Below are 16671 nucleotides of genomic sequence, written 5' to 3'. Positions count from 1 at the left end.
AGGTAAGGGGTGCTGTATTTAACCAGCGAAGTAAGGCGCTAGCTAGGGACTCATAGAGATGCAAGTGAAGCAGATTCAAAAATCCTTAGGGCATAAGGAGAAAACACTGCCCTGCTCATTGCTGAGTCAGGCAGTTCCAGAGTCCCTGATTCCCGATCTGTGAGGCTGATCCCATGTGTTCAGACAGTTACTGAGAGGATTAGGTGAGATGTAGAAATCACTCATCACCTGACCCATGCTTCCTCTTCCGAGCTGTGGAAGGGTGGGAGGTTGGAGGCCACACTGCACACACAAATAAGAACATGCCCTGGGCCAGGTGCAGTGGCTCACGCCTGTAATCCCAGCACCTTGGGAGGCCGAGGCAGTCGGATCACAAGGTGAAGAGATTGAGACCATCCTGGCCAACATGGTGAAACCCCATCTCTACTAAAAATGCAAAAATTAGCTGGCCATGAAGATTCGTGCCTATAGTCCCAGCTACAGCTACTTGGGAGGCTGAGGCAGGAGAATCGCTTGAACCTGGGAGAAGGTTGCAGTGAGCCAAGATCGCATCACTGCACTCCAGCTTGGCAACAGAGTGAGACTCCATCTCCAAACAAACAAAACAAAACAAAAGAAAAACAAGAACGTACCCTGTCTAGTCACTATTCCAGGGGGTGCTGCTCGTCCTTGCCTACTCTGATGAAATCTTGCATCTCTTGGATTTGGACTCTCATCATTTAAATTTCTGGAAATTTCTCAAAACTCATCTCCCTGCCCCAAGTCTGGCCTCCCTCCAGTTTATTCACCAGCTAGAAGATCTGAAACCCAAGTCTGATCCTCCCGCTCCTGGGCTTGCCTTCTTCACTGGGTCCCCATGCCCTTCAGGACAAAGCCCATACTTCCTGCCGGTGTTCCCAGAGCCTGGTCTTGCATCATTAACCTCCTGCCTGCTTCTTGAGCATCCTCTCCAGCCTCCCACTTCTGCTGCAGTCCTGATGCACTGCTTGGGGTTCCCCAAAGTAGATGTGCTTTTTCTGCCTCCAGGTCAATACAAGTGTTGTTCAAAAGCTTTTCTCCTCGTCTTCATCTAGCTGACTTCTACTACTTCAAAACCCAGTCCACGCATCACTTTCTCCAGAGACTTTTCCATTTATTTATTTATTTTAGATGAAGTCTTGCTCTGTTGCCCAGGCTGGAATATAGTGGTACAATCATAGCTCACTGCAGCCTCGACCTGCCAGGCTTAAGTGATCCTCCCACCTCAGCCATCCAAGTAGCTGGGACTATAGGCATGCACTACCACACCCAGCTAATTTCTAAATTTTTTGTGGAGACAAGGTCTCACTATGTTGCCCAGGCAGGTCTTGAACTCCTGAGCTTAAGCGATCTTCCCACCTCAGCTCCCAAAGTGCTAGGGTTCCAGGTGTGAGCCCCACACCCAGCCACTCTCTATGTTTTCACAGCACTTGGTGCATTGCTCTGTCAAGCACCAATTGCTGCACGATAACCATTTGAATTTATCATCTGTAAATATCTCTAGACTGGGAGCTTGTTAAAGCAGGGAATACGTCTTATTATACTTTTCATCTCCAGATCTTAGGAGAGAGTTCTAATACTGCTATATAGTGAATCAGTAATTAGTAAATGCTTGTTGAATGATTAAATGAGTACTATGAATGGTGAATAAACATATCATTTGGATCTACCTGGTTCTCCTTAACAGTTGAAGATTTTTATTCAGAACTTCATAAAGACAAGAACAAATTTAGTGGAGAGGAAGTAATGATATAGGAACAGCTTGTTAACAGTGTGCACACATGAACACTCATGCCTCACTATGCAGTGGTTCTGGGAATAGCTACCAAGCCTTCTTCATTAGGCCATTGGTAGAAGCCTTAGCCAAATGTGGCCCAGGGATTGTCTGAGTTTCTTTTGGAGTTTCTCCCTTTTTCTGTGTGTTCTTTTCTGATTTTTTTGGTTGTCTTTAGAGGCACTGTTCATTCATTCACTCTGCAAACATACCCTTAAATGTGTAGTAGGATTTACCAGAGTGGTGTTTTCTTTGTGGAAAGTTTTTAAACTATGATGTATATTTCTTTAACAGATACAGGACTATTTAGGATCTCTGTTTCTTTTAGCATGAACTTTGATAGTTTGTGTCTCAAAGAACTTTTTCATTTCGTGTAAGTTGCTGAATTTGTTGGCATAAAGTTGTCCACAGCATTTCTTTATTATCCTGTTAATACCTGCAGAATCTATAGTATTGTCACATCTCTCATTCCAAATATTGGTAATTTGTGTCCCCCCTGCTTTTTTTTTTCCTGATCATTCTGGTTAGAAGTTTATCAGTTTTACTGATTTTTCTCAAATAACTAATGTCTGGTTTCATTTGATTTTCTCTATTGTTTTTCTGTTTTCTATTTCACTTATTTCCGCTCTGATCATTATTTTCTTTCTTTCTGCTTAGTTTGGTTTAATTTGCACTTCTTTCTCTAGTTTCTTAAGGTGGAAGTGGAGGCCACTGATTTGAGACTTTCTAATATTGGCTTTCATGCTATGAATTTCCCCCTAAAAACTACTTAAACAGCATCCCATGTATTTAAGGATGCTATGCCTTCATTTTTTGCAAATAAATTCTGAACACCAACTCTATGCCAGATATGGAAACAGGTACTGCAAAAACAGTCTGTGTGTCAGAGAAGATGGGACATTTAACGAACGAAGAATTATGCGTGGATTGATGAGGAAAGCCTAGGAAACCACATAGGCCCTATTCCATGCTGGATGTTTAGCAGATAGCCTGCATATAATTGCAGACAGGTCTTAGTTTCTGCGACAGCCCTCAGTTTGGCACTTATTCAGTGTCTCCCATGGAATACTACACAACCATAAAAACGAATGCTGTCATGTTCTTTGCAGCAACATGGATGGAGCTGGAGGCCGTTGTCTTAAGTGAACTGACAGAGGAACAGAAAACCAAATGCTGCATGTTTTCAATTATAAGTGACAGCTAAATATTGAGTACACGTGAACATAGAGAAGGGAACAAAAGATACCAGGGCCCACTTGAAGGTAGAGGAGGAGAGGAGGGTGAGGATTGAAAAACTACCTATCAGATACTATGCTTATTGGATATGGATGATGAAATAATCCTACACTAAACCCCCATGACACGCAATTTACCTATATAACAAACCTGCACATGCTCCTGAACCTAAAACAAAAGTTAAAATAAATAAATAGCACTTTTAAAACAATTTAAAAATAAACAGTGCCTTGCTCAACTATACTTCCAATGTTTGTGCTATTTTTATTTCTGCTTCCTATTTTCTAAGTCCTTGCAATGCAGATGATAAAGGCTTTTCTCTGGCATAAAAGATCCCTACCCTGTCTTCTGCAAAATTGCTACAATGAAATATTTTCATTGCCTTTTGTATTTTCAAGGTGCCGGGGGCAGAGTCAGACATTATAAACTTTAGATTTAGGAGGAGAGAGAATTCTGACATCTGGAAAATTCTTCAGTGGTGAGAACCTGGGCTTTGAGTCAGGCAGTGATGGGGGTGTTTATCTTGATGGCACCATTTACTTACAGTGTAACCTCAGGCAATTACTTAGCTACTCTAAGGCTCAGCTCTGATCTGTAACATGGGATAGTAATACCTACCAACGGACAGAACTGTTCTGGGAATTAAGTAATGAGTGGAGTGCCCAGTGCAGTGTCTGGCAGCCGCTAAGTGTCCCACAAATGGAAGCTACTGTCATTGCCATTGGACCCTTTCTCGTTGCTTCATCTCTCACAATCATTTTTCCTCTCTGGGGCTAAAATCAGTCTTTTCACTGTGTCCCAGGGTTTTGTGGCCTTATTTTCCCAAATCCTTCTCGAGGTGCTGTCTCATCCTCATTTTATAGTTTGGGCAACTGACCCAACCAACCAACGTCCCAACTGGGGTCTCATTGCCAGTTGATTCCCCTGGAACCCAGTCTGCTCACTGCTGGCACGGCCTTGGGCTGACTACTGTGGCAGTAGAGTAAGCCTGAGGGCTGCTCTGTGGACACACTTCTCCCCACCCTTCATTCACCAAACTTTAACCCTCTTGTCCTATCATCATCTTTCTTTCTTAATCTTGCCTGTCCTCTACACGGGTGGTAACGACAGGAAATTTTAGACCACCAAAAGCAAATGTCAGTCTCCATTTGATTTGGGAGTGGTAGCTGGAAGCTTCATTGAAGAGGTCTCTGGGGACAGAGGAAAGTTGCCTCTTCACTTAATTGCCTCCTATGTTTTCAGACATGAACTTGGTCTATAGCAAAGGTGACTCTGATGTGTGTGATACGGGAAAGGGGGCAGAGGCTCCAGCCCAGTGACATCGTTGCTAAAACAATGTGATCATTCTGTCCCCTGTATAGGGTCTGCCGAGAGTGCACAGGCACTAAGGTGCAATTATCTGCTCGGTTTTTAACAATCTGAAAGTAAACTGGTTAGCCTGATTGTGGCATGCGATTCACTGGCAAACGCTTCTGTGTCTGCAACCGCCTGGCACGTCTCAGGCTTTAGATTGACGTTTGTCATGACTTTGGGGTTAATATTTTGCCAGATGGAGCTGAACTTACAATGTGGTGATGGTGCCACCACTTGGCAGTTCTGTGGTGCAGAGTTCTAAGGCAGTCTCATTACCCCAGCCAAGCCCATCAGCTAGATGATTGTTAGTTATCAATTGCTGCATAACAAATTACCCCCAAACTGAAAAGTTTAAAATAACAAACACTTACTATCTAACAGGCTCTGAGTGTCAGGAATCTAGGAGTGGTTTAGCAGGGTGCTTCTGGCTCAGGGTCTCTTAGGAAGTTGCAGTAAAACTGTTGGCTGGGGCTGCAGTAATCTAAAGTTCCAGTGGGATTCAAGCTCACTCACTGGACTGTTGGCAGGCATCAGATCCTTGCTGGCTGCTGGCTGGCAGCCTCAGTTTCTTGCCACATGGGCATCTTAACAGCCTGCCTCCCCCAGAACAAGTGATCTAAGAAGACGGCAAGAGTAACCCGGATGCAAGCTGGAAGTGCCGGTTACAGCCTCCCTTCAGAAGTGATATATCACCACCTCTTCTGTGATGTGCTGATCATAGAGACCGATTCTAGAACAGCGTGGAGGGAACTACACGAGATGTGAATACCAGGAAGCAGGGTCACTGCGGGCCGCTGTGGGTGCTCACTACAACAGTTTAGACGGAGTTGCCTCGCCTGCCCATTCATTCACTCCTCCATTCACTCTTTGTTTTGTTTTGTTTTTTGAGATGGAGTTTCGCTCTTATTGCCTAGGCTGGAGTGCAAAATGGTGTGACCTCAGCTCACCACAGCCTCTGCCTCCTGAGTTCAAGAGATCCTTCTGCCTCGGCCTCCTGAGTAGGTGGAATTACAGGTGCCCATAACACCCAGCTAATTAAAAAAAATTTTTTTTTAAATTTTTTAGTAGAGACGGGGTTTCACCATGTTGGCTAGGCTGGTCTTGAACTCCTGACCTCAGTGATCCACCCACCTTGACCTCCCAAAGTGCTGGGATTACAGGCATGAGCCACTGCACCCAGCTCATTCACTCGTTTAATCAATGTTTATAGACGTCCACAAGCTCCAGGTACTATTCTTGGTGCTGAGGATCCACTGGAGAAAAAGGGCCGTTCCTGCCATCAGGGTCTTACAGTAAATTACAATAAAGCACGAATAGTGCCGTTGTGGGCACTATTCAGGGTTATGGGAATGTGTGCAAAGTTAGGAATGACTTCCTGGAGAAAGGGACAAAGTGTTACATGGTAAATTACTCACCATACCTTAAAGGGTAAGTGGATTGGGGTGGTAGTTGGGGGAACTGAGAATAGAATATTATGGGGAGATCCAGGCAGCAGGCAGGAACCGAGATTTCAGTCAGTAGGAAGAGAGCAGGACCAAGGAACAAGGTGCCAGCCCTGGGGGTCAGAGGTAAGATCATGGCTAGTCCAGTTCTCCTAGTGGCCTCTCAATCACCCAACAGGGTACTGGGGCAGGAGAGCAGGCATGGCAAATAAGATGGGGGAAGCTTCGGGGTGAAGGCCGAGACCTGGTTCCCAGAATGGAAGAAAGGGTCACAAGGGAATCCATTCTGGGAGGCCCGTGCTGTTCTCAAAGCGTTGCCTGCAACACCTAAATCCCCTCTAAAAGAGGACCAGACTGGTGCCGGAGGCTGTGCCTCGGCTGTGGGGCATGGGGTTTAGGGACAGGAACCAGGGCTGACAGCTGGAGAGAAAGTTGCAGAGCAGCAACGCTTGGCTGTGGTGCCACTGCCCAGACCTTGTCCTGCCAGCTTGGTGCTCTCATGGTGCCTCCAGCTTCCCCGGCCCACCCCTCCACTCTTCCCCCAGTACCGTTCTGCTGCCCACACCCTCACCCAGTCCATTGCCTAGGCTTTGTCCCCCAGCCACACCCACCGCCACTCTGCTGACCTGTAAGGAATAGCCGCCACAGATGTTATGGCCATGGTCCAGCCTCAAGAACGGAGGATGCAAAATTCACTGTACCAGGCTCTGAGGCACAGAAAGCCGACCAACCGAACAAAGACTGTTACAGAGAAGTCGAGGCTGGGAGTCGGCTGGTCTGATGATTTGTGTCTCCAGGTTTCATTCACTACTTGAGGGCTCAGTGTTGGCTACTGTGACCTACTTGTTACCACCTGTAGGCAAAATCGAAGTTCTGTAGTCTGCGTTAGATCAGCCTAATTTTGTAGGGAAATGGGTGACTCTGGCCATCTGGGAAATGGTGGCTGCCTCTCTGCCTCCCATCAGCACTCCTATGGAACCTTCACCATGGAGCCCAGGGGGCCAATGGAACCAGGAAAGGGCAGTTCTTCCTTTTAGAGCAATTATCAAGATGGCACCTGCCACTGCTCCTACAGGCATGACTGCTGAGGAGCGAGTATGTGCTGGGTGCTCTGCTCACACCTCCACCTCATGACCTTATGAATGCTCACAATCATCTGAGAGCAGAGAAATGAACAAGCAGTTTACAGAGGTTGTGCTGCTTCTCCAAGGCCACATGGCCATCAGTGATAGGACCCGGGTACCTTTGCCTTGCAAGCCTGTGCTCTTTCGGCGGGGTCCAAATGCCCATAGCATGGACTTCTTCACTTGTTGGAAGCTCTGTGAGGTCATACACCGTGTGCTGGAACCAGTCTTCTGCCTCCCTGGCCACACCCTGATTCCTTCTAGTTCTTGTTTCCTGAGTCTCTGAGTGCTCTATGTGTCACTGTCCAGGATGTCTCTTCCAGAAGACTGATGGGGAGCAAAGTCTGAGATCTCATCAAGAAATTAAAGGCAAGGGGGAAAGTCCAAAATGAAATTCCAGGATTTAAGGTTTCAGACCAGGCAGGAGAGGAGAGGCAGGAAGTGCCTCTGATGGTATAGACCCCGACCTATTAATACAGCAACAAAAACAGGTAACATTTATTGAGCACCTATTATGTACCAGGCCCTGAGTGAAGCACACTACATACATTATCCCACTTCATCCTGGAAACACACCTATGAGGTAGTTACCTCTAATACTGCATGATACAGATGATGAAACCGAGGCTCAGGGAGGTGAGGTCACGTGGTCATGCTGTGGCAGGTGTGGGAATTGGGGCCTGCTCCTATTGGCTTTGTGGCCTGAGCTCTGAACCATTGTGTTGTCCTGCCTTTATGAACCCCTATTGATTTCCAGATCATTTCGGAGCGCACCAAGCCCAGGATGCACGAGTTCCAGTCCGAGGTGTTCATGATCATTGGCGGCTGCACAAAGGATGAACGGTTTGTGGCAGAGGTGACCTGCCTGGACCCCCTGAGGCGCAGCCGCCTGGAGGTGGCCAAGCTCCCGCTAACGGAGCATGAGCTGGAGAGTGAGAATAAGAAGTGGGTGGAGTTTGCATGCGTGACATTGAAAAATGAGGTCTACATCTCAGGTAAGCAGGAGCCACGTGAAGCCAAAGCCAGCCCCCAGTAGCACTATGTATGTTGCTGGGTGGCAACCATCCTGGAAGAATGACTGTGACTTGGCGATGATCTGGCGCTGAGTAAGACGGGATCTGGACCCAGGAGCTCAGGTGGTCTTATCTTGAGGGCACACTGCTACTCAGTAAACACTAAACTGTGAGCAGCGTTGCACTATTTTTTTTCTTTTTCTTTTTCTTTCTTTCTTTCTTTTTTTTTTTTTTTTTTTTTTGAGATGGAATCTTGCTCTGTCCCCCAGGCTGAAGTGCAGTGGTGCGATCCTGACTAGCTGCAACCTCCAACTCCCCGATTCAAGCAATTCTCCTGCCTCAGCCTCCCAAGTAGCTGGGATGACAGGCACCTGCCACCATGCCCAGCTAATTTTTGTATTTTTAGTAGAGATGGGTTTCACCTTGTTGGCCAGGCTGTTCTTGAACTCCGGACCGCAGGATATCCACCCACCTTGGCCTCCCATAGTGCTGGGATTACAGGCGTGAGCCACCTCGCCCAGCTAGGGTGGTACTATTAATAGAAAACCTGGAGAGGAGGCAGACAAGTCTAGTCCTTCACAGAAAAAGAAGAGGGAAAGTGATCAGGGGTTTATTCAGTGTCTGCTATGGGCACAGGTCCCTGAGCTACAGAGTGGGAATTCAGTAATGAGTAAACACATCTGCTCTTCCCCCAAACCGGACCCCTCCTATGTTAATTAGGCTGTAATTGGGTATACTTCAGCAGGACCCAATGCTTTTTCATTAGGAACATGTTTGCTTAAGTATTGACGGTGACTTTATGCCCGCCTTTCCCATTAGACTGGAAGTTTTGTGACCATCAACACTAGCCTCTGTACACTGTGCCTGACCGCAGGGTACATGTCCAGTAAATATTTATTGAGTGACACAGTTTCAACCGTCTTTGCTGAGTGGTAGGTACGTTTAAACTTAAATAACATTTAATTGTTTACCTCTCACATCAACTCTGTAAGGTAGGTGTTAAGGTAGGCGCAAACAGAGGCTCAGAGGGATTCTCCGACATACCTAGGGTCGCACACTGGTAGGTGTCAGGCGGGACTTCAACCCAAGTTCTGAGTCTAACTTCCATGCTCTCCCCATCACATCAAAAGCCACCTGGCTCCTCCTGGGACCCTAAGGAAGGAGACAAGCGTCCCTTCCCCTCTCTTAGAGGCCTCTCTGGATCTGAACTTGTTGTGGGGAAAGGGGCATCCCAGAGCGTGCATCCTCCAAAACCAAGGGCGGGTCGTTCTTCCGATGCGTTCATACCATTCGTTAGGCTCTAGTTTTCTTTTCATCTTGTAGAAATATTTTTTAAATTATTGTAGAAGATCCAAACAGTACGGAGGAGGTAAAGTAAAACCCAGCAGTTCTGTGCCATCACAATGCTGTGGGTTTTCATTTTGCACAAAAATGGTTTTCTGTTTTCACAGGGTAAATACTTTAGCTGCTGTAACGAATCCTGAGTCTCAGTGAATGAACGCAGTAGTATGCAGGGGTTGTGGGGAGGACAGTCGGCTCCACTCCGACACTCCGAGGCCTAGGGTCCTGTCTGCTTGTGACACTGCCTCTTCCTACACGTGGCCTCAATTTGGGGATGAGAAAGAAGCTGGGCGAGTTGAGAAGTCACATCTGCTCATAAAAGCCTCAGCCTGGAAGTGCCGTCTCTTCCACTCACTTTCCACTGGCAAAAACTAGCAGCATGCCCTCCCCTGCCCTCCCCTGCCCGCTCCGGGCACAGGAGGCTGGGAAATGTAGTTTATCTATGTGCCCAGGAGGGATCAACAGGTGTGGTCCTCAGAGCCAGTCTTTGACACATATACTACACGTGCTATTCTTTTTTTTTTTTTTTTTTGAGATGGAGTCTCACTGTTGTCCAGGCTGGAGTGCAGTGGTGTGATCTCGGCTCGCTACAACCTCCACCTCTCAGGTTCAAGTGCCTCAGCCTCCCGAGTAGCTGGGATTATAGGCATGTGTCACCATGCCTGACTCATTTTTGTATTTTTGGTAGAGAGGGGGTTTTACCATGTTGGCCAGGCTGGTCTCAAAGTCCTGACTTCAGGTGATCCACCCACACCTCACTCTCCCAAAGTGCTGGGATTACTATAAATTGAACCGCTGTGCGTGGCCCAATTTTTTTGTATTTTAGGTAGAGATGGGCTTTCATCATGTTAGCCAGGCTGGTCCAGAACTCCTGATCTCAGGTGATCCGCCCGCCTCAGCCTCCCAAAGTGCTGGGATTACAGGCGTCAGCCACTGCATCCGACCCACATGTTATTCTTTTGTCAGAAATGTGTTGTTCACTTTTTAATGATACAAGCAGAACCTGAAAGCATGCTTGTTATACACAGTTAAATAAACAGAAACTTGTACTTCAGTTAACAGTATAATCTAGACCTGATGGCATGTTGGTTTAATGGATATACATGTTGAGTGAGATAGTCACCACATGCCAAGCACAGCGCCCTGCCAAGCACGTGGTGGGAGCTTCATTACACTGGCCGGCATCGCCACTACTGATACTCTTTTTACCAGCTATATCGAAGTCTGCCAAACATAATTGTTTCAGCTTTCTTTTAAAAATCTCTTTAAAAAATACTGCAGTAGGCATTCTTAGACACACATATTTTTTCATACTTGTGCTGCTACTGGAAAGTTTCCTGGAAGTGGTCATATGTGAACTGGTAATTTTGTATATGCTGCAAAATTGTCCTGCAGAAAAGTCGTACCAATTTACAGTTCAATCCGTGATGAATGGTGGTGCCCATGTTCTTTATCCTTGGTAACGGTTTTTATTATTACTCATTTACATTTTTAATAGACTAGAATGTTTACATTTACATTCCTGCGTCATCAGTGAGGTTGAGCATGTTTTATATATTTACCAGATAATTGTATTTATTTTTAAAATTATCTGTTCATATCCTTCGACAGTTTCTATCAGATTTTTGTCTTTTTCTTACTAACTTTTTGGAGCTCTTACTGTTTATCGTTTGCTATTTGTGTTGTGAATATTTTCTCCTAGACTGTGGTGGTTTTTTAACTTTGTATTTATATAGTTTTCTTTCCTATACAATTCTACGTTTCCTGCTATGCTTAGAAACCCCTTGTAACCCCAAGGTCATTAACGTAATCTCCTATATACTCTCCAGTTACTTCTATAGCAGTAACATTTGAATTTTACTTTAAATGTAATGTAAAGTAAGTATCTAACTTAATTTTCATCCAAATGAATAACCAATTGTTCTAATAACATTTATTTAATGATCTGTATATTTTTTAGTCAGTTCTATGCTCTTATCAGTTTATCTAGTACCACACTGTTTGTATTATAATAGCATTTTAATATACTTTAATATTTAGTATATTTTAATATTTCTTGGCTTTTCTTTTTCAAAAGTTTCTTAGAAATTTTTCCAAACTTGATCTTCCCAGTGAAATTTAAAATTATCTCATCCAGTTTCCCCCAAAAGTCCTGAAGGCGCTGTGTATATAGATTAAACTAGGGAGGGCTGACATCTTCACAATAATGTATCTTCTTATTTATGCACACAATACGCTCTCTCAGGTTTTTTTCTTGTCCTAATATAAAATCATAGGTTTTTTTCTTTTTCTTTTACAAAGGTTGCATACGTTTCTTTGAAATTTTATAGTTATTTTATACTTTTTGATGCTACCTAAATGGGATCAGTATCACAGTGTTTTGAATAAATGGAGACCTCTAAAAGGTGCCCCATGCAAAGAAAAATGGCCAAACTCTGTGAACAGAAGACTCATGGAAGAGGAAGCTCAGCCTCCCTTGTCGTGAGAAAAAACCAAACGGACATAGTTTTTCTCTGTCAGACTGTTAAAAAAAAATTTTTTTAAGGCAGAAAACAAAACCACCACCACCCACAAAAAGTGGGTATGAGGAAAAGTCGACCAGCACATCTGTGGAGGTGCTTTGGTTACACCTATAAAGTTGAGGTGCACATGCCTTCGACGTAGAAAATCCGCTTCCAGGCTCCACACCAGAGAAACACCCCAACACAGAGTCTGGTCAGCAATAGTCATTTCTGCACTGCTGCACACGTGTATGTCTGCAAAGTAAATCTTTGCTTCCAGTAGTTGGTGGTACTCTATGGGAAAATGGAAAAACAGAGCTGTGAAATAGTTGATTAAAATCAGAAAAAGTCAGTTCTCCCTTTTCTTTGTCTCTTTCCCCAGCTGCCGAATTAACGTATTTTATGTTTTTTAAGAGAGCTGTCTTCAAGAAAATATTTACCAGGCCGCTCTCAAATGATCTGTTGTGAGCATCTCATACTTTTCTAACAAAAATTAATTTGGAAATAGGACAAGTCCCACTGATCTTTTTATATAGATCAGAAAGACAAACCAAGAGACTGTGGTACGATTTCTTGGTGATTTTTCCAGGTCTATATCTTTGCTTTTTTGTTTAAATAAATAAGTCATCATAGACCTTAACCTGCCATATAATTTGCCTTCTGGACAAAGCCCACCGTCCCTGCCCAGCCTTACTTCCTGCTGCTTGTGAGCACAAATGCTGAGCCCAGGCTCCCTCGAGCCCCTACCCACCCAGGCTGACTCGGGGCCTGCCCTCTGAAGCCTTCCTGGGACACTGCTCCCTTTGCCACCGCTTCTCTGAACTTTGCCTGCACTGAGGTGGCACAGGGCCCCGTGGGGTGCACAATGCATTCTGTCCCTCGCTGTCCCCCTGTGTTTGCCTTGTCTCCCCCACCAGACCGCACATACCTTTGGGGCTGCTTTGATCTCCCCTCAAGGTGGGACTGGCCTAGGCACCTGGCATTTTTGGACATGCAGGATATTATGGGAGATGCTGTATTTCTGACACATCTGGTGGTCTCTTAAATGCTTTTTATCTCTTGCAGGTGGCAAAGAAACACAGCATGATGTTTGGAAATATAATTCTTCGATCAACAAATGGATTCAGATCGAGTATTTAAACATAGGCCGCTGGAGGCATAAGATGGTAGTGCTGGGCGGTAAGGTCTATGTGATCGGAGGCTTTGACGGCTTACAGAGAATCAACAACGTGGAGACCTATGACCCCTTTCACAACTGCTGGTCGGAGGTACAGGAGATGACTTCTTTTTCCTTTTCTCTCTCTCTTTCTTTCTTTCTTTTTTTTTTTTTTTGAGAGGGAGTCTCACTCTGTTGCCCAAGCTGGAGTGCAGTGGCACGATCTTGGCTCATGGCAACCTCTGCCTCCCAGGTTCAAGTGATTCTCCTGTCTCAGCCTCCTGAGTAGCTGGGACTATAGGCGCCCAGGACCACACCCAGCTAATTTTTATATTTTCAGTAGAGATGGGATTTCACCATATTGGCCAGGCTGGTTTTGATCTCTTGACCTCGTGATCTGCCCGCCTTGGCCTCCCAAAGTGCTGGGATTACAGGCATGAGGTATCATGCCCGGCCAGGAGATGATTTCTACGACTAACTGTCTGTATTATTACTTCAGTGTTTTGATTTTTTAAAAAAAGAAGCCTGGGAATGTACCTGCAGTGGGGGCCAGCTTTCTGATCACATTACTTCTGAGGAGAACATTTTTGGTGGCTCTGAACTTCTCTCCTCCTGGAAGCCCATGCTTTTTGCTGATTAAGTCACAGAAACAATGTCTTCCAGGTGGTGAAGGTCTGTGTGGGCACCTGTCCTAATCCGGCCAGAGCCCCAGATGTGGGCGGAGGCTCACGCTGTCGTGCATGGCAGCTCTCTTGGTCTGCATGTCCCGGCCTAGGGTCCTGTCCCCTCAGATGCCTTCTCTCCTATTCTCTCCACACTGGACACGTGCAGATCACTTTATGACACCATTTGCGAACTCAGAGTTATGTTCAAAATCATCCCCTCGTTATTTTCTCATCCATGAAGGGCCGCTTACAGGCCTGCATGTCAGACTTCAGCAGCACAACCTCAGGTATATATCACACCAGGAAAAGAAAAGCCGCCTGATCTCATTTCCAGGTTATTCCCAATTTCCAATTTTCTTTCTCCTTATCAAATCAGATGTCCGAGCATGTCCCCGCTTAATGGAGAGTACAACACCGTCATTGTAGGCACAAGCAGAGGCAGCCAGGTCACCACATCAAGTAGCCAAGACTGTCAGCCTGAAAAGTGCTATATGGAGAGCTCTTAGCATCTGCGGGGACCTGTCCAAGATCTTCTCAAAACAAGTCCTATCCCAGAGCTGCTCCATGATCGAAAGGGTCATGTAGCTGGGCAAGAGGCTCCTTTAGTGTCCAGGGGTTCCCAGGGTAGAAGCACATGTCTGCCTTAATCTCAGAAGCCTCCCTGTTGCCCTGTAGCGGAAGAGCCCGCTTACCTGTGGCCGCCTTAAACCCATATGTCAGCTTTTCTTCCTAGACATAAGCACCAAGGAAAATCAATGCTGGTACACAGTAGGCACTCCATAAATATTTTTTGAGTGGATGAGCACATGAATGAATATGAACATGCATGTATAAAAAAATCATTTTCCTGGGCTGGGCATGGTGGTTCATGCATGTAATCCTGACACTTTGGGAGGCTGAGGCAGCCGGATCACCTGAGGACGGGAGTTAGACTCCAGCCTGATCAACATGGAAAAACCCTGTCTCTATTAAAAATACAAAATTAGCTGGGCGTGGTGGCTCATGCCTGTATTCCCAGCTACTTGGTAGGCTGAGGCAGAATTGCTTGAACCCGGGAGGTGAAGGTTACAGTGAGCTGTGATTACCCCATTGCACTCCAGCCTGGGCATCAAGAGCTAAATGCTGTCTCAAAAAAAAAAAAAAACAAACATTTTCCTCCGACATTGGCTGACTTCATCTGTATAAACTTATTCTTGCCTATCCTCTTCCTTACCTGAGAGCTGGACTCTGGGAGAGGCTGGCACATCCCAGCACACAGCTGACTCTAGATTGTGTGGAGCCTGGAGGGAGGGCGGGAAATGCATGCTTTCATTCTCGCTGAGTCTTAAGAGTGAAGTGCATGGGCCTTGTGACTTTAGGCAAAAGCTGCCCCGTTCTGTGTCCCGGAGCTCCGTCTGCACCTGGGCGCTGCTGCAGCAACCTGGGCAGCGGGACTGACAGCTGCTGCTTGTGCCCTGTGCCCCGCAGGCCGCACCCCTCCTTGTCCACGTCAGCTCCTTTGCAGCCACCAGCCATAAGAAGAAGCTCTACGTGATTGGGGGAGGGCCCAACGGGAAACTGGCCACAGACAAGACTCAGTGTTATGACCCCTCAACCAACAAGTGGAATCTGAAGGCGGCCATGCCGGTGGAGGCGAAATGCATCAATGCAGTGAGTTTCCGGGACCGCATCTACGTTGTTGGTGAGTAAGGGCTTCTTATTCATCTGCATAGCTTAGAGCCTGGCTGCAGCACAGAAAGGGTGTGTCACAGTGTCTCCAGCGCTGGCCACTCACTGCCCCTGGGACCCACTCTGGTTTTCAGAGGAGCCATCAATCTACTGTTTCTCTTGGGAAGAGGGGAGACATGGCCTAACCAGAAGCTGAGTTTTAGTGGTTCAGAACGAAGAAAGCAGAAACTGGAGGGATGCCCACGTGTTCCCTCCCTGTCCTCAGGTGGAGCCATGAGAGCGCTGTATGCCTACAGCCCCCTGGAAGACAGCTGGTGCCTGGTGACCCAGCTCAGCCACGAGCGGGCCAGCTGCGGCATCGCGCCCTGTAACAACCGGCTCTACATCACCGGCGGGAGGGACGAGAAGAACGAGGTCATCGCCACCGTGCTGTGCTGGGACCCCGAGACCCAGAGGCTGACGGAGGAGTGCGTCCTGCCCCGGGGCGTGTCGCACCACGGCAGTGTCACCATCAGGAAGTCGTACACTCACATCCGCAGGATCGTGCCTGGAGCGGTGTCTGTCTGAGCGCAGGATGGGGAGCAGCTCGGATCCTCAGCGCGCCCGCCTCTCTGCTTACCCTCCTCCAGCCCCACTGCAGGCAGCAGCCTCGAGCTGGAGGCCGTACAGCGGGAGCTCACTTTGGGGGAATCTTGGAAGTTGCAGTCTGCGGACACTTGAGACCAGCTAGAAATGTTTGCATGACCTACCTCAGAAGGGGAGGTGAGGAAGAGTAATAGCATCTCAGGACCCACCTACCCTATGCCAGCTCTGTGCCAGGCGCTTCCTTCTATCCGTTCATTCAACCTGGTGACTGGCTTTTATCACTTCTGGTGCCTTCGGTGAGGGAACTGAGTTCACGAAGGCTAAGTGGTGTCCTCTGGTCACTCAGCAAGTACCTACCCCAGGAGTCTAAAACCAAGGTCTTTCAGCTTTGGAGTCAATGCTCTTTCCATCATGCTGCCTATCTCAGAGCAGGAAAAACCAAAAGCCAAAAACCAAACCTGGTTCATGCTGAGCGTGGTGACTCACGCCTGTAATCCCAGCACTTTCGGAGGCTAACTCGGGGGGATCACCTGACCAGCCTGGTCAGCATGGTGATACTCCCCCCCCCATCTCTACTAAAAATAGAAATATTAGCCAGGTGCAGTGGCAGGCACCTGTAATCCCAGCTACTCGGGAGGCTGAGGCAGGAGAATCACTTGAACTTGGGAGGTGGAGGTTGCAGTGAGCCGAGATTGTGCCACTGCACTGCAGCGTGGGTGACAAAAGTGAAACTCTTGTTTCAAAAACAAAACAACAACAACAACAAATCTGGCTCGTTTCTTTCGGCAAGTCTGC

General features: G+C 46.8%; 1 protein-coding gene across 1 annotated transcript in view; it reads left to right on the top strand.

Moving 5' to 3' along the window:
• The window catches only part of KLHL6 (kelch like family member 6), a 63743-nt gene extending 47410 nt beyond the window's left edge, over positions 1-16333 (top strand). The window contains exons 4-7 of the mRNA XM_003926938.4: positions 7705-7942; positions 12868-13070; positions 15091-15304; positions 15557-16333. Of these exons, the coding sequence (XP_003926987.1) occupies positions 7705-7942; positions 12868-13070; positions 15091-15304; positions 15557-15858 (957 nt within the window). The 3' untranslated portion in view covers positions 15859-16333. The remainder of the gene's footprint in view (positions 1-7704; positions 7943-12867; positions 13071-15090; positions 15305-15556) is intronic.
• Positions 16334-16671: the final 338 nt, after the last annotated feature.

This window comes from Saimiri boliviensis, chromosome 8, assembly GCF_048565385.1.
Source record: "Saimiri boliviensis isolate mSaiBol1 chromosome 8, mSaiBol1.pri, whole genome shotgun sequence".
Classification (NCBI taxonomy): Eukaryota; Metazoa; Chordata; class Mammalia; order Primates; family Cebidae; genus Saimiri; species Saimiri boliviensis.
The sequence above is the reverse complement of the archived record's forward strand: the minus strand, read 5'-3'. Positions and strand labels throughout refer to the sequence as shown.